Genomic DNA, 27,604 nt, shown 5'->3' with positions numbered 1-27,604 from the left:
TAAAGGTTACCTAATATTCCAGATTAGTAGAATGTGTAGTGAAGTGGTCTGTATCCAGAGGAGATGAGAAAAAGAACCATGGATTGGAAAGTTTTTACAGCTTTCTGAGGAATATGAATTGACTTTGCACCTAGATAAAGAAGCAAAGAGGAAAAATTCTTCTTGGCCTGTCAATGTATGTTTGAGGTTACAAACTGTGACATGTTTTGGCTGATTAGCTTTCTGCTTTCACATTCCAAATGTAGACAAATTTAAAATTACGAAAAGTAAGGAAATTCTTATTTAAGCAAGGTTATTAAGCGGACACTACGGTATTTTTGGTACTCATTGTATCTGAGAGTCTAGAGAGAGTAATAGAATCATAACATTACTATTCTAAAATAGTATCTTCATTGTTTAACCCCTGTTCACCTCCTTTTCCTATTGCATTTGACTTTTTCTTAGATAAATCTGAAGTTATTTTTTTTTTAAATAATCCTTTCTACATGGGAGCAGTGTATATTAGGAAATTTTCAATTACTTTAGACCTGCGCCTTTGCATTGTAGGTTAGAACCTACAAAAATTCCATACTTGCAAACCATTTTAGATTTGCCTTGTATTCACACACCCCTGCAAAGTGGGTCTTTGCAAACAGGAAAGGTAAAAGATTTATTTTTACTGCAAAATCATGCCTTTATATAGGATTGGTCTGTGGATTATTTCAGGCATCAATGAGTAGATTTTTGAAGGAACCTTCATAACACAGTTTTGGAGCTCTATCTTCTGTAACACATTTCCAACCTTTGGATATAGCCTTGATTTTCCAGCTTTTAACCTGATACCAATAAAAATGGACAAAGATAATATCACATGGAATTATTCTGAAGAGCCAGCTGCTGAGAAGTTCCAGGAGCTGTAAATTAGACAAAAGCATCCATTTATTTGGGAGTAAGTTACAATATGACTATAGCTTAAAAATATATAATGATTCAGGGAGGTATTTTGATGAACTTATGTGGCATTTATTGTGAACTATTGTATGTTTAGTATTACACTGTTTTCTTCTCATGATGTAAAGGTTCAAGCTTCTGCTATCCTTTGATGTGTGTTTGTTTTTATGAAGACAGTGCAATAATTTTGTTTCCACTGCATTTTAAGATTTTTTAAAAAATAACATTTGTAAATGAATATCGAAATTAAAAATAGTAACATCAGTTTTTTCTTCAATATACAGACTTCCTTTAATAAGTGTTGCACTGGTTCAAGGTTGGGCATTGGGTGGAGGAGCAGAATTTACTACAGCATGTGATTTCAGGTAGGATGAAAATTTCATTAATTTCTTGCACAAATATAATTAACTTGCTCAAATTCGTTTTTGCCTTAATATTTTATATATTCTTAAATAGGATAAACCTATTTTCTTTTCTGAATGTTTTCTTTTTGTCAGTCATTAAAGTAGATAATTTTAATCTAATAAAATTTCATGATCACTTCATTACTATGCATTTTCAAAAAATTAACAAAACACATGGTTTTGAGATTTTGAATAGAGCAAATCCATATTAGCAAAAGTCCTGGAAGGAAAGCTAAGGAAATATATGAAACTTTAAAATCCAAAAGAATTATACAAACAAAGGTAAGCAACATTAAAAAAGAAAAATAGAATGCAGAAAGAGAGACTGCTATAGCTGTCTTCTCACCTTAAAAAGAGATTTTCTGAGATCCCTTTGTCTTCTTTTTGCTGTGATTTATAGCAACTTTGTGGGACTTTCAGGAAGATTAGGGAATAAAGATAGAGAAAGTTCTTTGGGACCAATAGCTCTTCAGTCCCAACAATTATTCTCAGTATTTGATAGCTATATTATATAGAAATGACATTTTGTCAAATCTAATGCTTTAGACATGGTTTAAACTGCTTTCTCAGTACCATTCCCAAGGCCTACTAACACAGCTAGCTATAAGGAGACGAATACAATGCTCTGTAAGTTATCTGTACAGGTTCACATACTGGAGCCTCTTTATAATGCAAAAGGTGGTAAATATAGCACAATTAGAGGTAAAATGACAAAACAGTAAAGAGCCTGAGCACTGACGTCTAGTAGACCTAGGCTGAATCCCAGTTTGACACTTTTATCTATTTGACTTTGAGCAAGTATTTTACCTCTCTTCATCTCAGTTTCTTTATCTATAAAATGGAAGTATCTGCCTTAAATATTTATAAATAGATTTAAATAAGATAGTGAAAATATAGGTTTTAGCATAATGTTTAACCTAAAGTTTACATCAATATTCACATAATATTGTGGCTTAGAGTTTTAAGATTACCTTATACAACTGTCTCTTACCAATGCCAATATGATAACATTCTGGCATACTTTGAAACTCATTGTCTTTTCATTTGGGATGTTTTTCAGTCTTTGGGCTAACCCTGGCCTTGCCATTTTTTTAAAAATTCATTATATGCTTGACCCTAGCTAAGAAAAATATTGGAGTATACATTAAGAGAAGACTTCTAGTAAACTTTTTGTCTCAGTTTCAGACACTGAAGAGAAAGTCATTCTGCGCTGGCATGTAGTGCTCTACATATTTCAAAACATCATGTTGTACATTTAAAAACTTTTAGGCCTGGCGTGGTGTCTCATGCCTGTTATCCCAGCATTTTGGGAGGCTGAAACAGGTGGATCACCTGAGGTCAGGAGTTCGAGACCAGCCTGGCCAACATGGTGAAACTCTATCTCTACTAAAAATACAAAAATTAGCCAGGTGTGGTGGCACATGCCTGTAGTCCTACAATTTGGGAGGCTAAGGTGGAAGGATTTCTTGAACCTGGGAGGTGGAGGTTACAGTGAGCCAAGATCACACCATTGCACTCCAGCCTAGGCAACAGAGTGAGACTCTGTCTCAAAAAAAATGAAAAATTAAATTTGTTGAGCTACAAATTATATACAATAAAATGAATCCATTTTAATTGTATGCTGTAAATGGATTTTGATGAATATATACACCCATGTAGCCACCTCCACAATCAAGACTGAGAACATTTTTATCACCCCTATCTATATGTTTTCATATGCCTCTTCCCAGTCAGTTCCCACCTCTATTTCAAGGTAAACACTGATCACTTTCTCACTTTAAAGTATATTTTTAAAAAAGAATTTTATATAAATACAGTTTTACATAAATATATAGAGTATGTAGTTTTTAATGTCTGCCTTTAATTCAGTGTAATTATTCTGAGAGTCATCCATGTTGTACCATGTGTCAATACTTTGTTCCTTTTTAATGTTGAAAAGTATTTTATTGCGTGGATATTCAAGTTTGTTTCTGAGATTTATCTGTGTTTTTGCATTTTTCAGTGGTTTGTTCATCTTATTGCTTAGTAGTATTGCTTTCTATGCCTATTTAGCACAGTAAGTGTCATACATTAATGGGCACGTGAGCTATTTCTGGTTTTGGCCTATTATAAATAAAACTGTTGTGAACATTCATGTATAAGTATTTGTGTAGGCATATGTTGTCATATCTTTTGGGTGAAAATCTAAGAGTGGAATTGCTGGGGTGATATGGTAAGTGTATATTTAACTTAAGCAGCAAATATATTGGTTTCTTAAATTTTCTAGGTGGGTTGTATAATTTTTATTCTCATGAGCAATGGAAGAAAGTTCCAGCTGCACTACATGAATACCAACATGTGGTACTGTCAAGCTGTTTAGATTTAGCCATTTGATGGGTGGGAACCATTGTGAGAGCTCATTGTGATTTCAGATTTGAATTTCCACAGTGACTGGTGTTGAGGATCTTGTGTTTATTGGCCATTAGATATATCTTCTTCTTTGTTGTTTCAAATCCTTTGACTCTTTAAAGAAATTGATTTGTCTTATTATTATTGAACTGTGGGAGTTTTTTATATATTCTGTATAAAATTCCTTGGGATAGCAATAATTATAGTAGCAGAGGTGAAGTATGCTCATGTGTCTATGTCTATCTCTACTGTAATACTAAATACTAAATACTATTATTCACAGCCTTAGGAGAAAGAATACTTTCTCCCAGCCTGTGAGTTGTTTTTTTATTAGTAGTATCTTTGGAAGAGCAGAAATTTGAATTTTTAAAATGTTTTCAACTTCTCATTTGCACTAACTATATACACTTATGAAAAACTTGACAAAATCATACATATAACTCCCATATACCTTTCAATCAGTTTCCCCAAATGTTAGTATCATATAGAGCCACAGTGCAGTTACACAACTGGGAAATTAACATTGATACAATACTTGTAATTAATCTATAGACCTCATTCAGTTTTTTTCATTTATCATACTAATTTTTTTTTTTTTCTGGTCCAGGATTCAGTGAAGATCTGTTTTTTTTCTGATATAAATATAGCCATCCCAGTTTTCTTTCTTTCTTTCTTTTTTTTTTTTTTTTTTTTTTTTGAGACAGAGCCTCTGTCGCTCAGGCTAGAGTGCAGTGGCATGATCTCAGCTCACTGCAACCTCCACCTCCCGGGTTCAAGCAATTCTCCTGCCTCAGCCTCCTAGTAGCTGCGATTATAGGCACCTGCCACCACGCCTGGTTAATTTTTGTACTTTTAGTAGAGATGGGGTTTCACCATGTTGGCCAGGTTGGTCTCGAACTCCTGACCTCATGATCCAGGGCCTGCCTCTGCCTCCCAAAGTGCTGGGATTACAGGCGTGAGCCACCATGCCTGGCCCCTGGTTTTCTTGTGGTTAACATTTCTGTGGTGTGTCTTTTTCTGTCCTTTCATTTTTAACTTGGCTGCCTTGTTCAAAGTAGATTCTAGTAGACAACATATACTATGGTTTTGCTTTTTTATTCAGAATGACAGTTTCTGCCTTTTAATTGGAGTGTTTGTTCCATATACATAGTGTTGTATGGATATAATTGGGTTTAAATCTGCCATCTTGATACAGGCATAGTTCAGAGATATCACGGGTTTGGTTTCCTCCAGACCACCCCTATAAAGTTAATATCACAATAAAGCAAGTCACACGAACTTTTTGGTTTCCCAGTGTGTATAAAAGTTATGTGTACACTATACTGTAGTCTGTTAAGTATGCAATAGCATTATGTTTGAAAAAACAATGCATCTATCTTAATTAAAAGGTAATTTATTGCTGAGAAATGCTACCAATCATCTGAGCCTTCACCAAGATGTAATCTGGTGAGGAATCTTGCCTTAATTTTGATGGCTGCTAACTGATCAGAGTGATGCTTCCTGATGATTGAGGTGGATGTGACAATTTCTTAAACTAGGACAACAATGAAGTTTGTTAACCGATTGACTGTTTCACAAAAGATTTCTGTGTAGCATGCAGTGCCGTTTGATAGCATTTTACCCATAGTAGAACTTCTTTCTGCCATTGATTTATCAAATATAAATTTATGTAATATTCTAAATCCTTTATTGTCATTTCAACAGTGTTCACAGCATCTTCACCAAAATTAAATTCCATCTTGAGAAACCACATATTTTATTCATCCATAAGAAGCCACTCCTCATCTAGTCAGGTTTTATCATGAGATTATAGCAATTTGGTTACATCTTCAGGCTCTACTTCTAATTCCACTTGTCTTGCTACTTCCATCACATCTGCAGTTACTTCCTCCATTGAAGTCTTGAACTCCTTAAATCTTCATGAGGGTTGAAAGCCAACCATGAGGGTTGAAAACAACTTTTTTTTAATTTTTAACTTTCATGAGTATATAGTAGATGTATATATTTATGGGGTATATGAGATGTTTGGCTACAGGCATGCAATATGTAATAATCACATTATGGAAAATGGTGTTTCCATCCCCTCAAGCATTTACCCTTTGTGTTACAAATAATCCAATTATACTCTTTTAGTTATTTTTAAATGTATAATTAAGTTACTATTGTATTATTGACTATAGTCACCCTGTTCTGTCCAATAGAACTTATTCATTCTTTTATTTTTTTGTACCAATTAACTATCCTCATCTCCCTGCCAACTCCACACTACCTTTCCCAGACTCTGGTAATTATCTTTTTACTCTCTCTCTCCATGAATTCAGTTGTTGATATGGTTTGGCTCTGTGTCACCACCCAAATCTCATGTTGAATTGTAATCCTCAATTTTGGAGGAGGGATCTGGTGGGAGGTGATTGAATCATGGGGGCAGACTTCCCCCTTGCTGTTCTCATGATAAGTGAGTAAGTTCTCACAAGAACTGGTGGTTTAAAAGTGTGTAGCACTTCTCCTTTCGCTCTTTCTCTCCTGCTCTGTCATGTGAAGATATGCCTGCTTCCACTTCGCCTTCTGCCATGATTGTAAGTTTCTGGAGGCCTCCCCAGCCATGCTTCCCATACAATCTGTGGAACTATGAGTCAACTAAACCTCTTTTCTTCATAAATTACCCAATGTCAAGTAGTTCTTAATAGCAGTGTGAGAAAGGGTTTGTGGAATATTGCTCAATAAATTTTTGCCAAGTACAGTGACCCTAAGATTTTCCCCAGTGTTTTCTGGTAGTAGTTCCAGAGTTTGAGGTCTTAAATTTGTCTTTAATCTATTTTTTCCTGTGTGTGTGTGTGTGTGTGTGTGTGTGTGTGTGTGTGTTTTGTTGTTTGTTTTCTGGGTTTTTTTTTGTCTTTATTTTGATTTGATTTTTGTATATGGTGATAGATAGGGGTCTAATTTCATTCTTCTGCATATAAATATCCAGTTTTCCCAGCATCATTTATTGAAGAGACTGTGTTTTCTCCAGTGTATGTTCTTGGTACCTTTGTTGAAAATGAGTTGCCTGTATATGTGTAGATTTGTTTCTGCGTTCTCTATTCTGTTTCATTGGTTGTCTGTTTTTATGCTATTTTGGTTTTTGTAGCTCTGTGGTAAAATTTGAAGTCAGGTAATGTGATTCCTCCAGGGCTGTTCTTTGTGCTGAGGATAGTTTTGGCTATTCTGTGTTTTTTGTGGTTACATATAAAGTTTAGGATCTTTTTTTCTATTTATGTGAAGAATGTCATTGGTATTTTGATGGGAATTACACTGAATATCTAGATTGCTTTGGGTAGAATGGACATTTTAACAATGTTGATTCTTCCAATCCATGAACATGGAATATCTTTTCATTTTTAACGTCCACTTCAATTTCTTTCATTGGTGTTTTATATAGACATGTTTCACTTCCTTGGTTAATTCCTAGGTATTTAATTTTATGGGTGGCTATTGTAAATGGGATTACTGTTTTGATTTCTTTTTCAAATTGTTCACTGTTTACATATAGAAAAGCTACTGATTTTTGTATGTTGATTTTTTATTTTGCAACTTTAGGCTTTTTCCAGACATAGATTGTATAATCTACAAACAAGGATAATTTGATTTCTTCCTTTCCAATTTGGATGCCCTTTATATCTTTTTCTTGTCTGATTGCTCTAGCTAGGACTTCCAGTACTATGTTGAATAACAGTTGTGAACGTAGGCATCCTTGTTGTGTTGTAGATCTTAGAGAGAAAGCTTTTACCTTTTCCCCATTCAGTATGATACTAACTGAAGGTCTGTCATATATAGCCTTTATTATGTTGATGTATGTTCCTTCTATACCTAGTTTCTTGGTAGTTTTTTTATCATGAAGGGATATTGAATTTTATCAAATGCTTTTTCAGCATGAATCCAGATTATTATATAGCTTTTGTCCTTCATTCTGTTGGTATGATGTTTCACATTGACTGATTTGTGTATGTTGAACCATCCTTGCATCCCAGAGATAAATTTCACTTGGTCATGTTGAATGATCTTTTTAATATATTGTTGAATTCAGTTTGCTAGTATTTTGTTGATGATTTTTGCACCAATATTCATTGGAGATATTGGCGTATAGTTTTCTTTTTTTGATGTGTCTTTATCTGGTTTGGTATCAGGGTAATACTTGCCTCAGAGAATGAGTTCGGAAGTATCCCCTCCTCTATTTTTCAGAATATCAGAATAGTTTGAGTAGGATTGCGATTAGTTCTTCTTTAAATGTTTGGCAGAATTTAGCAATGAAGCCATTGCATCCTGGGCTTTTCTTTACTGGGAGACTTTTTATTACATCTTCAATCTCCTTACTAGTTATTGGTCTGTTCAGGTTTTGAATTTCTTCCTATTCAATCTTGGTAGGTTGTATGTGTCTAGGAATTTGTCTATTTCTTCTAGATTTCCCAATTTATTGACATGTAGTTGCTCATCGTAGCCACTAATAATCCTTGAATTTCTGCAGTATCAGTTGTAATGTCTCCTTTTTCATGTCTGGTTTTATTTATTTGGAATTTCTCTTCTTTTTTTCTTTGTTAGTCTGGCTAAAGATTTGTCAATTTTGTTTAGCTTTTCAAAAAAAAAACAACTTTTTGTTTCATTGCTCTTTTGTATTATTTTGTCTTTTTTTTTTTTTTTTTTTTGAGACAGAGTCTCACTCTGTCACCCAGGCTGGAGTGCAGTGGTGTAATCTCAGCTCACTGCAACCTCCTCCACCTCCTAGGTTCAAGTGTTTCTCCTGCCTCAGCCTCCTGAGTAGCTGGGATTACAGGTGCATGCCACCATGCCCAGCTAATTTTTGTATTTTTAGTAGAAATGGGCTTTCACCATGTTGGTCAGGCTGGTCTCAAACTTCTGACCTCGTGATCCGCCCGCCTTGGTCTCCCAAAGTGTTGGGATTACAGGCATGAGCCACCATGCCCAGCCAATATTTTTTAAATTTAGATTTCATTTATTTCTGCTCTGATCTTTAGTATTTCTTTTCTTCTACTAATTTTGGGTTTGGCTTGCTCTTGCTTTTCTAGTTCTTTAAGATGCATTATTAGGTTATTTAAAATTTTTCTTGTTTTTTGATGTAGGCACTTATAGCTATAAACTCCCTGTTAGTACTGCTTTTGCTGTATCCCATAGGTTTTGGTATGTTGTACTTCATTATAATTTGTTCTAAGAGAATTTTCAGTTTCCTTCTTAATTTTTTAATTGACCCATTGGCCATTCAGGAGCATATTGTCTAATTTCCATGTATTTGTGTAGTTTCCAAAATTCCTCTTGTTATTGATTTGTAGTTTCCATTGTGATCACAGAAGATGTTTATTATTTTAATTTTTTGAATATTTTAAGATTTGTTTTTTGACCAAACATACGGTCTACTTTTAAAAATGATCCATGTGCTGAGGAAAAGAATGTGTATTCTCCAGCTCTTGGATGAAATATTGCGTAGATATCTATTAGGTACATTTGTTTCTATAGTGCAGATTAAGTCTGATGTTTCTTTGTTGATTTTTTGTCTCTAAGATCTGTCCAGTGCTGTATTAGTCCATTCTTGCATTGCTATAAAGAACTACCTGAGACTGGGTAATTTATAAAGAAGAGAGGTTTAATTGGCTCACAGTCCCACAGGCTGTACAGGAAGCATGGCTGGGGAATCCTCAGGAAACGTACAATCATGGCAGAAGATGAAGGGGAAGCAGGCACGTCCTACATGGCTGGAGCAGGAGAAAGAGAGAAAAGGGGGAGGGTACTACACACTTTTAAACAAGATCTCATGAGAACTCATTCACTATCACAAGAACACCAAGGGGGAAGGCTGCCCCCATGATCTAATCACCTCCTCCTACAACATTAGGGATTACAATTCTACATGAGATTTGGGTGAGGACACAAATCCAAACTGTATCAAATGCTGAACGTGGGGTGTTGAAGTCTCTAGCTATTATTGTATTGGGGCCTATCTCTCACTTTAGCTCTAATAATGTTTCCTGTATATATCTGGGTGCTCCAGTGATGGGTGGCATAAAAATTGTCATATCCTCTTGCTTAATTGACCCATTTATCATTATATAGTGACTTTCTTCATCTCTTCTTACAATTTTTGTCTTGAAATCTATTTTGTCTGAAATAAATATAGATACTCACGTTTTCTTTTTGTTTTCATTGGCATGGAATATCTTTTTCCATTCCTTTATTTTCAGTCTTTGTGTGTCTTTATAGGTGAAATGTGTTTCTGGTATGCAACAGATCATTTGGTCTTTTTTTTTTTTTTAATCCATCAACCAGTCTGTGTCTTTTGATTGGAGAGTTTAGTCCATGTACATTCAATATTATTATTGGTAGGTAAGGACTTACTCCTGCCATTTTATTTGTTTTTTGGGTTGTTTTGTGGTCTTCTCTTTCTTTTCTTCTTCCTTTTTGTGATGATGATGTTCTCAGTGATTTGATTTAGCTTCTTGCTTTTAATTGTTTTGTGTATCTTTTACGTTTTTTGGCTTGCGAATACTGCATCTTATTAGGCTTGCAAATACTATCTTATCACCCATTATTTTAAGCTGATAACAACTGAACATTGTTTGGATAAACAAACAAACATGCAAAAAGAAAATAATAAAAACTTTATGCCTTAACTTTATCCTCTGGCTTTTTAATTTTTTGCTGTATACTGTCTATGTCATGAAAAGTTGTAGTTATTATTTTTGATTGGTTCATCATTTGGTCTTTCTACTTAAGACACAGTTTCAGTGTTCTAATATTCTGTGTTTTTCTGTCTGCTTACTATTATCAGTGAGTTTTTTACCTTCAGATGATTTCTTATTGCTCATTGACATCATTTTCTTTCTGATTAGAGTGCTCCCTTTAATATTTCTTGTAGGACAGGTCTGGTGTTGATGAAATCCCTCAGGTTTTGTTTGTCTGGAAGTCTTTATTTCTCTTTCATGTTTGAAGATATTTTTGCAGAATATACTATTCTAGCATAAAATGATTTTTCCTTCAGCACTTGCAATATGTTGTACCATTCTCTCCTGGCCTGTAAGGTTTTCACTGAAAAGTCTTCTTCCAGACATATTGGAGCTTAATTGTGTGTTGTTTCTTTTCTCTTGCTGCTTTTAGGATCCTTTCTTTATTACAGACCATGTTTTTATCCTTGACCTTTGGAAGTTTATTAAATGCTTTGAGGTACTTTTGTTTGGGTTCAATCTGCTTTGCTGCTCTATAACCTTCTTGTACTTGGATATTGATATCTATCTCTAGGTGTTAGAAGCTCTTTGTTGTTATTCCTTTGAATAAACTTTCTAACCCTGTCTCTTGCTCTACTTCTTCTTTAAGGCCAATAACTCTTAGATTTGCCCTTTTGAGACTATTTTCTATATCCTGTAGGGATGCTTTTTTATCTTTCTTCTTTTGTCTTCTCTGACTATATTTTCAAATAGCCTGTCTTCAAGCTCACTAATTCTTCTGCTAGATCAGTTCTGCCATAAAAAGACTCTGATGCATTCTTCAATAGTATGCCAGTTGCATTTTTCAGCTCTAGAATTTCTGCTTGGTTCTTTTTATTTCAATCTTGTTCTTAAATTTATCTGATAGGATTCTGAATTCCTTCTCTGTGTTATCTTGAATTTCTTTGAGTTTTCTCAAAACAGCTACTTTGAATTCTCTGTCTGAAAAGTCACGTATCTCTTTTTCCAGTATTGGTCTGTGGTGCCTTGTTTAGTTCATTTGGTGGGTACATGTTTTCCTAGGCGGCCTTGGTACTTGTAGATGTTCTTTGGTATCTGGGCATTGAAGAATTAGGTATTTATTATAATCTTCACAGTCTGAGCTTATTCGTAGTGGTCCTTCTTGGGAAGGCTTTCTAGATATTCAGAAGGACGTAGGTGTTGTGATCTAAGCTGTATCTGCTTTAGAGGGCACCCGAAGCCCCGTAATGCTGTGGTTCTTGCAGACTTGTGGAGATACTGCCTTGATGGTCTTGGAGAAGATCCGGAAGAATTCTCTGGATTACCAGGCAGAGACTCTTGTTCTCTTCCTTTACTTTCTCCCAAACAAATGAAATCTCTCTCTCTCTCTCTCTCTCTCTGCTGAGTCCCGTGGAGCTGAGGGTGGAGTGAACCAAGTAACCCTATGGCCACCGCCACTAGGACTGTGCTGGGTCACATCTGAAGCTAGCACAGCACTGAGTCTTGCCCAAGGCCTTCCATAACCACCCCCTGTATACCGCCTATGTTCACTTGAGGGACTAGGACTCTGCAATCAGCAAGTGGCAAAGCCAGCCAGGCCTGTGTTCTTCCCTGCAGAGTGGTGATTTCCACTAGACTCTGGACAAGTCCAGAGGTGCTGTCTGGGAGCCTGACACTAGAGTCAAAAACTTTAGAAGTCTAGCTGGTGTTCTGACTTGCCTGAGCTGTAACTCAGACCACAAGACGTAGACCTTTCCAAAGGTAGAGGAGTGTCGCCCCATGGCCACTGTCACCACTGCCTCACAGGGAATACTGCCAAATGATCATTAATATTACAGTAAAAATCTGTTATCTAGTGTAGCCACCTTCATCAATAACCCTAGCTAGATCTTCAGGATCACTTGCTGCAGCTTCTGCATTACCCCTTACTGCTTCACTTTGCACCTTTATATTATGGAGATGACTTCTTTCCTTAAACCTCATAAACCAACCTCTGCTGGCGTCAAACTTCTTCTGCAGCTTCCTTACCTCTCTCAGCCTTTGTAGTGTTGAAGAGAGTTAGAGCCTTGTTCTGGATTAGCCTTTGGCTTAAGGAAATGCTGTGGCTGGTTTGGTCTTCTATCCAGACCACTAAAACTTTCTTCATATCGGCAATAAGGCTGTTTCGCTTCCTTATTATTCATGTGTTCACTGGATTAGCACTTTGAATTTCCTTCAAGAACTTTCCTGTTGTATTCACAACTTGGCTTTTACCCTGAATTTTATGGTAATTACTTTCTTGTTTTCCTTTATAGTTTTATAAGCTAAATATTCTATAATAAATATATTTTTTATTTTTTGACTTCATATAAATGGCATCATATAGTAGTAGAAATAGAATGAGAAAAGCTTCAGTATGCTAACTTATGAAAAACAGTAAATTTTATATTTTTCTTTTTTATAATTTATGACTCAGGTTTCAATTCATCAGTTAAAATATGTCACTTCATGCTCACACAAATTGAGATTTTCCAGTTTTTTTGGTATATAAGACAGTTTACAGAAATCCTAGCCTCTTGAAAACTAGTGTTCAATAATGCACAAAATTTTTATGCACAATAAAAAAAGTTATTTTATATGACAATGCCCTCTGCTGTCATCAGTGCAGATTGCATTAGAATGTTGCTGTTATTACATTTTATTCTGTGAGGAGGAAGCAGTCATTGGCTTTATGCTTGATATGAGACTAAATAGGAAATGCTCTATGTGTGAAAGTATTAAATGCATTCCTCATTTTACACTGAAATACAGGTAGTTATGAAATATATAATTTCAACACATATATAAATATAAAATGTACGTCTAAGTATATAATTAAAAGAATTTTAAGGCTGGGCACGGTGGGTCAGGCCTGTAATCCCAGCACTTCGGGAGATCAAGGTGGGTGGATCACCTGAGGTCAGGAGTTCGAGACCAGCCTGGCCAACTTGGTGAAAACCTGTCTCTACTAAAAATACAAAAATTAGCCGGGCATGGTGGTGGGCTCCTGTAATTCCAGCTATTCAGGAGACTGAGGCAGGAGAATCACTTGAACCCGGGAGGCGGAGGTTGCAGTGAGCTGAGATCGCGCCACTGCACTCCAACCTAGGCAACAAGAGTGAGACTCTGTCTCAAAAAGAGAGAAAAAAAAAGAAGCTACATGCAAGTGTGCATTATTACACTGAAAAATCCTCTATGTAAAAGGAAATGAAAATTAAGACTTTTTAGATGTTATTTGGAACAAGTGAAAACCCTCTAACATAGATTCTGGTGTTCACCTTTATTAGACTTTTGTACCAATCTTCATATTGATTTCTCATCTATGTTTAAGTGTAGTTAGGGTTTAGGACAAAAAAGCACAATACCAGGAAAAATAATCAGAGATTATTTAATCCTTTAATACTGCTAAATTGCCTAGCTATCATTCTCTAATTGAAGAAAATGTAATGCATCCTAGAGCTTCATTAAATATTTAATTTTATTTGTTACAGGATGTCTGAGGGTACTGCCTACTCTCAGTATCTGGATATACCAGGTGCTTTTGTTGAAAAGCTTCTGATGAAAACGTACTCATTTTTGAACCAGCTTTTCTGAAAGTGGTGTCTGTTAAACGTATTTTAGCACCCACATGTGCTAGGCACAGCCATTCACAAACCTTGTGTCTTGGGTTTTTGTTTCATTTTTCTAGTAATAGGTTTTTGTTATAGTTTACAAAATTATTGGTCTGCAATCGATTAGAAAGTTTTTTTTAAAAATGAAGAAGAAATTGATCCTTGACCAGAGAAATTTGACAAGCACTGTCCTAGGCTACTCAGCCCTTTTAAAACCCACATACCAAAAGCAACTATAGTTCTTAAATGTTAGAGGCTAATAGAGAGGATTGCATACTGAATGAATTACATTACTAGCCCCAGTTTCCAGGAAGTGATAAATCAGTACAAGTTCCTCTAGCTGATTTTTTCCCCTTAATTTTATCAGTACCTCATCAGTTACTTTCTATGACAGATTGTTTTAATTATTTCCTAAGAATGTCTGCTTGTTCTAAAAAAACACCGAAAGCTTTCATAGCATTTGCTAAAAAGATAAGTTCCTTCTTTATTTGTGTTGGCCCTTTTCGCTTGTTTAACTTTCTTACCTTGGAGAATTGCCTGGAATTCACTCAACTGACATTTTCATCCATGCCAATGGAAGTACTTCAGCAGATGGAGATACACTTAATATGAATATATAAAAGAAATGAACTCATGTAGCATTCTAACACTGTCCCCTTCCTGCAAAACCCTGTGAGCACCAGCTGGTAATAGATGTAATGTATACGTATGTCAGAAACACTCAGTTCTACTTTGCATAGATAGACCCTCACTTGAGTCATACTTTTCATGTAAAATATTCCAAGAGAAAATGGCTTTTAAAAAACATTTTTAAAAGCAAAAGACTAACATGAATTAAAAATTGGCATTTCTCAATGGTCAGAATCTAGTCAAGCATTATGTTTCCATTTTAGTGACAAAATTAATGTGAGGAAATGAAAAGCTAGATATGCAGTAATATAGCCTCTCATTTTTTAATGCACCTTGACAAATTAAAGATATTTAGAATGAAATATAAATTAAGAAAATGCTAATACATGTAGTAGTTTTCTATTGCTGCTATAACAAACTACCACAAATTTTGTGGCTTAAAACAGCACATTATTATCTCACAGATGTATAGGTCTGAAGTCCAGCTGGGCTCAGCTGGTTTTTCTAAACCTTGTCTCATGAGACCAAAATATAAGTGTCAGTTAGAGTGGGCTCTGAAGACTCTAAGGGAGGATTCACTCCCGGGCTCATTCAGGTTCCAACTGGTAGAATTTGGTTACACGCACTTGAAGGACTGAAGTCCCTGTTTCCTTGCTGCCAGATCGGGGACGAGTCTTTGCTCCTAGAGGCTTTCTGAATTCCTTCTCATGCTTTCCATGTGGCTCCTCCAGCAGTGGTGAGTCAAGTTCCTCTCATACTTTGAATCTCTCTTATTTATCCTTATGCTGCATTTCTCTGACTACAGCTAGAAAAATTTCTCTGCTTTTAAGTGTTCTCATGATTAGATTGGGTCCACTCAGATAATCCAGGATAATTTTCCTATTTTAAGGATTTAACTTTAGTTACATCTGCAGTCTCTTTTGCCATGTATGGTAACACATGCACAGTTGCCAGGGATTAGGTTATCTCTTCAGGGCCAATCTACCTACCACGTATGGGCTTGGCATAGGGAATTTAACTGTCAGATTTGTTGCTAACTTTTATATTTCTATTTGATTGCCAGTGAAAAGTGATAATTTTGTTACTCTAAGTTAATTTTGTAAACTGTATTTTTATTTTTTTAAATGCTTGCTTAGATACTTTTTAGAAAACAGTAATAGTACCCACATACAGTCATGTATTGCTTAATGATAGGAACACATTATGACAAATGTGTCATTAGATGATTTTGTTGTTGTGCAGACATCATAGTATGTAGTTAAACAAACCTAGTGATACCATCTAGGGCGCAGCTTACTACATACCTCTGCTGTATGGTATAGCTTATTGCTCCTAGGCTACAAACCTGTAAAGCCTGTTACTGTATTGAATACTATAGGCAGTTGTAACACAATGGTAAGTATTTGTGTGTCTAAATGAAAAGGTACAGTAAAAATACCGTATAAAAGATAAAAAACTGAACGCTCATATAGGGTATTTATGGTGAATGGAGCTTGCAGGACTGAAAGTCGCTCTGGGTAAGTGAGTGAGTGGCAAGTGATTGTGAAGGCCTAGGACATTACTGTACACTTAGAATGTACTCCTTTTACTTTTATATATAAAAAATTAAATGTAAACAGCCTCAGGCAGGTCCTTCAGAAGAAATTCCAGAAGACAGCATTAACTGTAACTTGTATACTATATAAGCTTTTTAATTTTAAAAAACTTTTTTATTCTTTTGTAATAGCACTTCATATAAAACACAAACACATTTTACAGCTGTACAAAAGTATTTTCTTTTTTTATATCCTTATTCTATAAGCTTTTTCTATTTTTATTGTATTCATCTTTTTTAAAAGTTTGTTTTTTTTGTTTGTTTTGTTTTTATTAAAAGCTAAGACAAACACACACATTAGTCTAGGCCTACATAGAGTCAGGATCATCCATATCATTGTCCTACCCTTCCACATATATCATTGTCCTACCCTTCCACATCTTACCCCACTGGAACATCTTCAGGGGCAGTAACATGCATGGAGCTCTGATCTCCTATGATGATAATGCTGTCTTCTGGAATTCCTCCTGAAGGACCTGCCTGAGGCTATTTTACATTTAATTTTCTACATATAAAAGTAAAATAACACTCTTAAATAACATAAAAAGTATAGGTCAGGTGTGGTGGCTTATGCCTGCAATCCCAGCATTTTGGAAGGCCAAGGCAGGAGGATTGCTTGAGCTCAGGAGTTGGAGATCAGCCTGGGCAACATAGTGAGACACAAAAAATAAAAAAAATAGCCAGCCATGGTGGCACACGCCTGTAGTCCCATTACTGGGGGAGGATGAGGCAGGAGGATCGCTTGAGGCCAGGAGGTCAAGGCTGCATTGAGCCATTATGGCACCACTGCACTCCAGTCTGGGGGACAGAGTGAGACCCCTTCTCAAAAAAAGAAAAAGTATGGTACAGTAAATACCCGAAACCATTAACATGGTCATTTATTATTATCAAGTATTATGTAATGTACATAATTGTACGTGCTATACTTCTGTACAGGTAGCAGTGCAGTAAGTTTGTTTTTAACAGCATCACCACAAAAATGTGAGTAAAGCATTGTTCTATGACATTACAATGGCAATGATGTCACCAGGCTATAGAAATTTTTCAGCCCCATTATAATCTTATGGGACCATTGTCATACAGTCCACTGCTGGCTGAAATGTTGTTATTCAGTGCATAACTGTATACCTAATTTATAAAGGATTCTCTGATACAGACATTATTTTAAACATAATTATACCTGTAGTATGGATGGTTAGCTTGGTTTCAAGATCAAGATTCCAGAATGTGCTTCAGGAGGTACTTAAAACACTCATTCCTTGATTCTACTTTCTAATTCCAGTTATTCTAAAAACATGCAAAAATAGAGAAAAATCTCTCAAAACTACCTTAGAAAATAGAAAATGACAAACTCAGATGCTTGGCTTTTAGCATCAACTTTTGGCAAAAAAAAAAGCATGTACACATTTTTATATGTCTAATATTTAATATTTTGCTATTGAATTTGGTGTGAGAGAGAAACTGGAATTGTATTTTTTGATTTTTAATTTTGAAATAATTACAAACTTGCAGAAAAGGCATGAGAGTAATACAAATAATTTCCCTGTGCCATTCATTCAGGTCCAACAATTTTTAACATTTTGCTATTGTGTTTTATCTTTGTGTATCATATATTTTTTTCACCCAGACTAAGGGTAAATAAAGTATTGTACTGTGTCCAAAAGTTACTTACATTAGTTCACTGTTGTTTTTGTTGTTTTTCCTTCTTTGATGTTGAAATGGTCTTGGGTGAATGGTCTTGTTGTCTGAGGTGTTATCTGAGTTCCTTGTCTCACAATCAAGAAAATTAAGGAGCGTGGACACAAGGGGGAGGTTGGAGTCAAAGTTTAATAAGTGAAAGAAGAAAGCTCTTTGTAGTGGAGAGGGGGCCCAAGTGGGTTGCTGTTTTTACAGTTGAATCCAAAAGCTTTTATAAGAAACTCCCTTCATCTCTGTAGCTATTTGTGTAATTCTCCTTATCTCTGCAGCTGTGGGTATGTCTTGGGTAAGCACAAAGTGAAGCTTCTCTTGTTTGTGTAACTGCAGATCTGTTTCAGGTAAGCCCACCCCCATTCCTGTGCAAGTTCCCACAGAGCCTACCATGTATATGCCTGAAAAGGGGAGGAACCTTTTTCCTGGAAGCCCGCTAATCACACAAAGGAAAAAAGGCTTCTCTGTTGGGCCTTGCTTTCTTATTAGTGTAGTTGCAGTTTAGTTTTTCCCCAGGCTGTTCTGTTTGTGCCTGTAGCTGTGATTTTTCAGGCTATTTCTCCAAGGACTAGCCTTAGCTGTCTGCTTGATTTTTCCTTTTCTTCTCCCTCAATGTGATTTCATTTGAAAATACCTTGCTTTAGTTTTTGCATTCAGTTTAAATTTTTTCCCATTTCCAGCCTTATTTTATGTCTTGAATATGTTAAAATGTTGTAGTGAATAACTATATTTTTTAGTAATACTAATGGCATATCTTAAGGATAAACACTAGAAATAGGATTGCTGAACCAAAAGTTAAATAAATATTAATGAGCTAATGAATATTTATTATTGCCAAATTTTCTTCCATAAGAGATAGACAAGTCTTGCATTTCCTCTAGTCTATTTCACTTAGCCTTGTCAACAGAGCCTACTATTAAGCTTTTGAATTTGCCAATTTCATGGGTAAGGAACAATATTTCAGCATAGTTTTAATATGCATTTCTTTCTTTTCTTTTTTCTTTTTTTTCTTTTTGAGGCAAGGTCTTGCTCTGTCTAACCTAGGCTGGGGTATATAGTGGTACGATCACTGTTCACTGCAACTTCCGCCTCTAGGACTCAAGTCATCCTCTCACCTCAGCCTCCGGAGTAACTGGGACTACAGGCGTGCACCACCACACTTGGCTAATTTTTATATTTTTTGTAAAGACGGAGTTTCGTCATGTTGCCCAAGCTGGTCTCAAACTTGTGAGCTCAAGTGATCCACAGCCTCCCAAAGTGCTGAGATTGCAGGCATGAGCCACTGCGCACAGCCCATTTCTATTAAAGTGCAGTTGATTATAGTTTCATATGTCTTAAGGAGCATTAAAAAAATTTTTTTGGTGAATTATTTATTTATATTTTGCTTATTTCTCAACAGGATATTTGGTTTTTTCCTCCAATTTTTTAAAGTTCTTCAAGTATTAGGGATAATGTCATTATCTGTGAAATGTTTTGCATATATTTGCTCAGCTTGTTTTTTGACTTTGCTTGTTTTTTGTTTTTATTCTTTTTTTCCACGCAAGCCTTTTTAAAAAAACATGGTCCACTTTGGGAGGCTGAGGCAGGGAGATCACGAGATCAGGAGTTTGAGACCAGCCTGGCCAATATGGTGAAACCCTGTCTCTACTAAAAATATAAAAAAATTTAGCCGGGTGTGGTGGCGCACGTGTAGTCGCAGCTACTCTGGAGGCTGGGGCAGGAGAGTCACTTGAACCTGGGAGGCGGAGGTTGCAGTGAGCCAGGATCGTGCCACTGCACTCCAGCCTGGGCAATGGAGTAAGACTCCATCTAAAAAAAAAACAGACACACACACACAAAAGTAGTCATATCTATCAATCTTTTTAAAAGTTGCATCTGGATTTCGAGTGGTAGTTTAAAAGCCTTTCCATATATCAAGGTTACAGAAAAGTTCATGTGTGTTTCTTCTAGTACTTGAATGGTTTTGTGTTTTACATTTATATATCTAATCCATTTTGAGCTTATTTTCATGTATGCTGTGAGTAATGGATCTTATTTCATCTTTTTTCCAAATGGCAATTTGTCCCAACACTATTTGTTTTAGAAAGCCTTCTGTGTTCCAGTGATTTGAGGTGACACCTGATCATGTACTAGATTTCCACTTGCAGTTAGGTCTGTTGAGAGATTTTCTGTTGGTCTGTTCTTTCCAATTTTTCTCTAAAATGATTAATGCTGTGATAATTACCTTATGCAAAAGGCTTTATCCACATTTCAGATTATTTCCTGAAAATAAATCATGTAAGTAGCACAAATACTTAATGAAAGGATATGCAGTGTTCAAGGCTTTTGATAATAGCCACGTTATCTTCTAGGAAAGATTCTACCAATTTATATTACCACCAGCAGAAAGTAAGTGTCTATTTGAGAGCATCCTTTCTTACAATGAGTATAATCTTTTAAGATATCTTTTATAATTTTGATAATCAAAAATTATATTTAAATTTTATTTGCCTTTTTAGAGATTTTTGGTGATGCATAAATTTTCATATGTTGGTTGATTTATATGTGTATGAATTCTCTGCATTTTCTTTTCCCATTTCTCGTTTGGGGTATTGAGCTTTTATACACCAAATGAAAAGCACATTTTTATTCCTTTATCTCCCTAGTGAAATAAAATTCTCAACTATCCAATTTAGAGCCTACCTATCTGATTTGTTTTCAATCTCTAATGCTGTTTTCATGAATATAAATAACCCTCAGCCAAGGTATTAGCATTTCCAGCTGCTACCCATTAGTTCAAAGTATATTATAAAGAAAGGGAGCTGTAAACATTCTTATCCCAAGGGAACTTACAAGGTAGCCTTTTGCACTTTGGGAGGCCGAAGTGGGTGGATCACCTGATGCAAGGAGTTCGAGACCAGCCTGGCCAACATGGTGAAACCTCGTCTATACTAAAAATACAAAAATTAGCCAGGCGTGGTGGTGGGCACCTGTAATCCCAGCTACTTGGGAGGCTGAGGCAGGAGAATCACTTGAACCCAGGAGGCAGAGGTTGCGGTGAGCCGAGATCGTACCACTACACTCCAGCCTGGGCAACACAGTGAGACTCTGTCTCAAAAAAAAAAAAATACTGGCTTCATAATTAAAGTACAATATTACACACACTTGCACACACACAAATAAATGCATGCACACACACAATCTCACCCCCACCCCAATTCAAAAATAACAAATCCCATTTTTTATTTGGAAGTAACTTTACTCTGAATACGAGATGTCCACCTCAGGAAGCAGTCACACTGCCTATGTTGCTTTGTTTTGTAGTTACCACATTACTTGGAAGTTCTTACTTTAGAGCTGTGACATCAAGAAAATCTACCTCTGATCATGCCAGGATTACTAAATGTTAAAATCAGACTTCAATATCACAAAACATTTTTATATCTGCTCCCCCCTCACAACCACACAACAAATAAAAGTTTTCACACATTCGACTATATACCTTCTTACTCAAGCAGTCTGTTTGCATATAATGAATGGAAACTCATGAAGCCAATCATCTGAGACTTGGAAATCAGAAAGGTGAGATTATAGGGAGAATTTTTGGGTTCTTTCTCTTTTCCATAGTTTGTTTTGTGATGTTATAGATGGTAGAAAACAAAAGGGAGAAGGTGCCAGGAAAATATATGTGTGAACAAGTAAGTTTATGTTCAAGGCATAATTTTAAAGTATTGTTTGTGGTCAGAGATGCTGTTGCTAATTCTATAATTTTCTATGCTATATTTCCCCATGCGAGCAAGTTTACTTTGTTGTCTTTGGCCCTTTATGCAATCAGTGTAAAAGGACTAGCAGTTTCTGGCCTTACACTAAAGCTTCTTTATATTTAAATCAGTGATTCCAAACTTTAAATGTATAACATCATGTTAATTTTGTAACATCAATGGTTTTCTTTAAAATTTCAAGATATTTATCTTGTTACTTGTATTGGACAGTTCTAAGAAATCTTAGAGGGTTAACTGTCTTACCTGTTTTTTAAAAAAGATCAGCTTGCAATCTTCTGCTTCAACCATATCTGTAGTAGAATACAGCATTATTTCTAACTTTATTTGGCAATATAAAAATTGAATATTTCTGTGCTCTCCATTTATAAAACCAACATCGAAGAAGGAGAGTATTTGCTGGTTATACAGTGTTGAGTATAGCTCTTTTACTCTGAATATTTTAGAGATTATGTGATTTTAGTCCAGGGGACAACTTTATACTACTTCACTAGCAGAAACACTACTGTTATTTTTATGGACCTATCAATACCACCAACTTAATAGTATTAAAAGCTAGTATACATAGAGTTTATTATGTATCAGACTACAAAATATATACAACTTTTATATTTCCAAATAAAAGTAGGTAATACTGTATTCTCTTGTAGATGTGTTTGAGGCAATTTCACACAGATGTTTTAAAACATACAGACACACTCTTATCTATAAAAGAATTGTGGAATACGTATGTTCAAAGTATCTATCAAGAGACGCAGAGATGTTAAGTAACTTCCTAAGATCTAGAGATGAATCTTCTTCTCCTCTTTGTACCACGTTTCTTTTGCCTTTGCTGTATTTTACAATGTGTGATATGTAGCCAGTCTAGTGGCCATCCTAGGATTTCAAGCCCAGCAGTCTGGCTTCTGAGTGTATGCACTTCACATCAAAGCTGTACACTCTTCCAATTCAATTATTTATATTTCCATCCTTCACAGAATTTACTAGAAGTACCTTGCTTTAATAATCAACATTACAAAAAGGCTGTTTTTTGCAACTTTTCCACTAAAAACTTCCTATTTTAGTAAAATTTGGTAATTTCTTTTTAAATGTTCTTGAATACATTTGTTCAAAGACCTGAAACTTAAGAGTTAACTCATCAAAAAGTAGTAACTCACTGAACAGTCCTTCATGGTATCATCAACACTTGACTTTGTATCACCTGTCAAAGGTGAAACTCCTTCCCCAGTTATGAGTAGTCTTTCTTATAACATTGTTTCATCCAGACAGTAGTAACAAGAAATATATCCACATTTGATTAATCTCATCTCCTTTGCCCCAGGATGTCAGAGGAAATTTTAAACATTGCCAATGATTATGCTATTAAACAGTCAGAAGACTTATCATTCTTTTACTTGTCAAAATAAGCAAGTTTAATATGGTTTTATAAATTGAGTCTGTCATACGTCTTCAAAATTATAAGAGCTAAGTCTTCCATTACTCTACATAGATTATCCCTTGCAATAATTATATTACCAGGTAACTGCACCTAAACTCTAGAAAGAATTAGTGTATAATCCTGTAGGGTCTATCAGGAAACTATTTTGGGATATATCTTGTAGTTAATATAATGTCCTTCTTAAATTAGGTTTTTCAGCATTTTAAATTGTATATTTAAACTTTCATTTTTAGGTTAAGAGTCCTGTAAAGGTTACCATCTGAATGCTCTGTTTATTAGAGGAAACTACTTGTGTTCTTTTGTCACCAATTATTTTTTTGGTGATATTTATTTAATATATATTTAATGCATATCAGTACACAAGCACACCCGAGTTATACAATTTGCAAAGAATGGATGTTAGATTTTGATCACAAAAGGTATTTTTACAAGGATAACCTCAAGATTTGTTGGAGTTGTAAAATATGATTCCAAAAGACACACTTTACCTTATAAAATAAGGCAAATGGAAAAAAATCACCATAGAGATGATGATTTTTCTTTAGAAGCAAATAATTCCAAATATGAATGTGCTTAAATAGGTAATAACTTTTGTTGTCATAAGCTCATCTACATTATTCCAACATCTAGGACTTTAACCAGTTTTTATGTTCAGCTGATTCTAAATGAATTTATTCCTGGCATAGTCCTTTACTCCGTTATAGGCACAGCTCTGAACCAATTCTAGGATTCAATTCAGAACAATTACATATTTAATGTATTATGTAAAAAGCTTTATAGGATTCGGTTCAATATTGACAATATTCCTAACAATATTAGACATTATTTCTGTAATTTCTATTCCTTTTGATATTGTTTTCTGTTTAACAAGGCAGTACTCCTCTTACAATATTGTGATAAATTCAGATTTTTATAAGACTTGTTCTTTTTTCCTCCCAATTTTAAAATTATTTCTTGAAAACTATCATTTTTCATAGCTATTTGCCTCTAGAAGCAATTGTTCATAATGGAGGCATATTTTCCTTTGTAGAAATTCACAACTGTGAAGAGAAAGTTTCCCAGTGAGTTAATATGTGGGCATTTGTCAGAATTCTCTCAGGTCAAAGACTGAGTTTTTTGTTCTTAGTGCTAATAGAACCAAATCACCTGCATTTGAGTATTTAACACGTTGGAAAGCCAAACCAACTTAAGGTCTTCTTTTTTGTAATGAGTAATTTGAAAGTGAAAGCTTCTTGAAGCATGCAGTCAAAATAAAACGCACGGGCAGCATTTTCTAAATCGTGTAGCTTTACTCAGTCTGTTGAACTGGCAAATGTGAGGCCGTTTGCTATGCCCACCAATTTCTTTGTTAACTCCCCTTTATTGTTATACTTTCTTATTAATCATCCTATTCATAAAAATCCCATGATTGGGGAAAATGAACCTGTTAGGGAAACTCACTGCTATCAGTCTAATCCAAGCCACTATCAATAACTTTCTTACTGGTATCCCTGCTTCCACCTTGTCTAGCTATTATGTGTACCATGAAGATAACTGAAGCCAACCTGCCTGGGTTTAAATCCTAGCTCTGCAATAGCTGTATTGCCAGTTCCTTAAAAAACTGGTATAAGAGCTTTGAAATGCTAAATAAGTTCTTCATGCACATGGCAACTACAGCAGCCCTTCTAAAATATCAGATGCTAATGCTTTGGTTGACCTCCTCTAAATAACTTTACACTTAAAAAATAAATAAAATCCGAACTCCTTACTAAGGCCTGTAAGTATGCTTCTCATTTTATCCTCCATGTTCCAGTTACACTGTACTCGTCCCCAGAGATACTAAGCAGTTCTCTACTTCAAGACTTTTGCACTTGAAATTCCTTCTTCCTGGAACATCTTTTCCCAGATTTTTGCATTGCTCATTTCCTCAGGTAGCTGCTCAAATATTGTGTCCTTCTTCATCCAAAATAGCACACCCCCAACACACATATCCTCAATTCATTAGTCTCCTGCCTCATTTTCTTTTTCTCTTTTTGCTATAAAGCACTCATTGCCACTGACTTTATATGGTTTAGTGCCTTTCTCTCCAAACTGAAAACAAGCTCCTGAGCACAAGGATTTTATTTTGGTCATTCCTGTAGTCTCAGCACCTAAACCACCACCTGGCACTGGTAGTTCTTAGTAAATACTGGCTGAATAGATGCTGTATTTAAAAAGCATTTTTCCCCCCTAAGGACTTTTGAGAACCTTAACTTACTATGCTTTTTGGTTTGTTTTTCTTAGTATGCACCTAACATTTCCTACTCCCATACTTTCACTTGATGCACATCCTCTCATTAGGTCACCACTCACTTAAGAAAGATCAACTTTGGGCTTTTAGAAACAGAAGGTTCTTGTTTGCAAAGGGTAAACAAGCACAACAAAAAAATGATACTGTTTTCAAAGGGAAGTTTTAAATACTATTAGTAAATTAAATTCTAGATGAAACAGCCATATTTTTCAAACATTGTTTTTAATATATCTACCTATAAAGATCTATGGAGAGTTCACATCAGATCATGAATGGGTAGTACTTTATGATTAGAGCATACAGAGAGAGTTACAATTAAGCTTTTCTTCTTTTTTCTCTTACAGGTTAATGACTCCAGAGAGTAAGATCAGATTCGTCCACAAAGAGATGGGCATAATACCAAGCTGGGGTGGCACCACCCGGCTAGTTGAAATAATTGGAAGTAGACAAGCTCTCAAAGTGTTGAGTGGGGCCCTTAAACTGGATTCAAAAAATGCTCTAAACATAGGAATGGTTGAAGAGGTCTTGCAGTCTTCAGATGAAACTAAATCTCTAGAAGAGGCACAAGAATGGCTAAAGCAATTCATCCAAGGGCCACCGGAAGTAATTAGAGCTTTGAAAAAATCTGTTTGTTCAGGCAGAGAGCTATATTTGGAGGAAGCATTACAGAACGAAAGAGATCTTTTAGGAACAGTTTGGGGTGGGCCTGCAAATTTAGAGGCTATTGCTAAGAAAGGAAAATTTAATAAATAATTGGTTTTTCGTGTGGATGTACTCCAAGTAAAGCTCCAGTGACTAATATGTATAAATGTTAAATGATATTAAATATGAACATCAGAATTACTTTGAAGGCTACTATTAATATGCAGACTTACTTTTAATCGTTTGAATATCTGAACTCATTCACCTCATTTCTTGCCAATTACTCACTTGGGTGTTTACTGCGTAATCTGGAACATTTAGCTAAAATATACACTTTTGGCTTAAAAATTATTGCTGTCAATTCCAATAATAATTCTTAGCTTATAACCAAAGAGCAGTGTTTAAAAGGAGAGCTTCTATACAAAACCTATTCCTGGTGTTACTTTTCATAAAATTTTTGTTCTGTCTTACCTGGAAATAATTTACCAAAATAACTGAATGAGTGTTGCTGCTAAAGAACAAAAATGGGGAGGTATCAGGGAACAAGAAAACAAGAAAGGTTATGATCAATCATTTTCTTCTGCTCCAAACAGCCGGAGTAAAATTCATGGGAAATGGCCCTTCATTTAAAAAAAGATGTACCTCACTACCCACTACAAATTTGGAACTTTATTTGATCTTTTCAATAATTAGTTTTCTATTGTAAATTATCTACCAAACAGTGGTAGCCATGACATGGAAAGTCAACTGATTCTACAATTGGACATTCATTTGTGTGCCCTGGAATTTCCAACTAGTAATAAACTACTGTTGATGTAGTTTTAACCACTCGAAGGGACTCATGAAGCATCCTGCAACATAAATTTGCATTTTTACATCAGATTTTTTTTCCTGAAAAACAACTAACCTTTTATAACTATCTTTCAAAAGTAAATGTAATAAAAATGCACAACATGAAATTTTTATAATCATCCCAGCAATACACTTTTCAAAAAATGTGAAAGTCAAAGAATTAAGTTCTAGTTCTGACTCATCATAAGAGGTCAAAAGTATTTGCTACTGTAACACTCAATTCACATTTGAGAATCATGGTAAAAATAACTTGCATTTGTCTTATCATCATGATCCTACTGTTGAGTTAGGAAAATATGGTTAGACTCAACGTTACTTTTTTTCAGAGGTAAACTCTAGATTACTGTGTCAATCCAATACTATTTGGCCATAGATGTAAAAACTACCAAATAAAAGTGGATTTTGTGTAAAGTGAATTCATGTCTGCTAACACTGTTAAGTCTGCCATTTAATCCAGAGTGTTAGACTACTAATGAATATAGTAAGGAAAATATAAAATATTGATGGTATATGCTATTTGAGGAATTTAAGTCTCATAGGCTTTAGTTTTATTTCCATACATATTTATTATATACACACTGCCTATAGATTCTGTTTAAATAATCTCTAAGAAAAAAATCGAACTTTTCTGAGCAGGTGATTAAGCTGAAAACAACCAATTAAAACCACCACTT

General features: G+C 35.2%; 1 protein-coding gene and 1 long non-coding RNA gene across 4 annotated transcripts in view; both read left to right on the top strand.

The window, feature by feature from the left end:
- The window catches only part of ECHDC1 (ethylmalonyl-CoA decarboxylase 1), a 58,876-nt gene extending 31,533 nt beyond the window's left edge, over window positions 1-27,343 (top strand). The window contains 3 exon segments of one of the 3 annotated variants that reach the window (NM_001133414.1): window positions 1,215-1,295; window positions 25,781-26,813; window positions 26,996-27,343. In NM_001133414.1, the coding sequence (NP_001126886.1) occupies window positions 1,215-1,295; window positions 25,781-26,189 (490 nt within the window). In that variant the 3' untranslated portion in view covers window positions 26,190-26,813; window positions 26,996-27,343. 3 annotated transcript variants of the gene reach the window in all.
- Window positions 4,428-21,097, top strand: LOC134761556 (uncharacterized). Its single transcript, XR_010140340.1, has 2 exons — window positions 4,428-17,521; window positions 18,250-21,097. It is a non-coding gene; the product is annotated as an uncharacterized LOC134761556 (long non-coding RNA).
- Window positions 27,344-27,604: the final 261 nt, after the last annotated feature.

Source organism: Pongo abelii, chromosome 5, assembly GCF_028885655.2.
Source record: "Pongo abelii isolate AG06213 chromosome 5, NHGRI_mPonAbe1-v2.0_pri, whole genome shotgun sequence".
Lineage (NCBI taxonomy): Eukaryota > Metazoa > Chordata > Mammalia > Primates > Hominidae > Pongo > Pongo abelii.
This window is presented reverse-complemented; position numbering and strand designations above follow the sequence as displayed.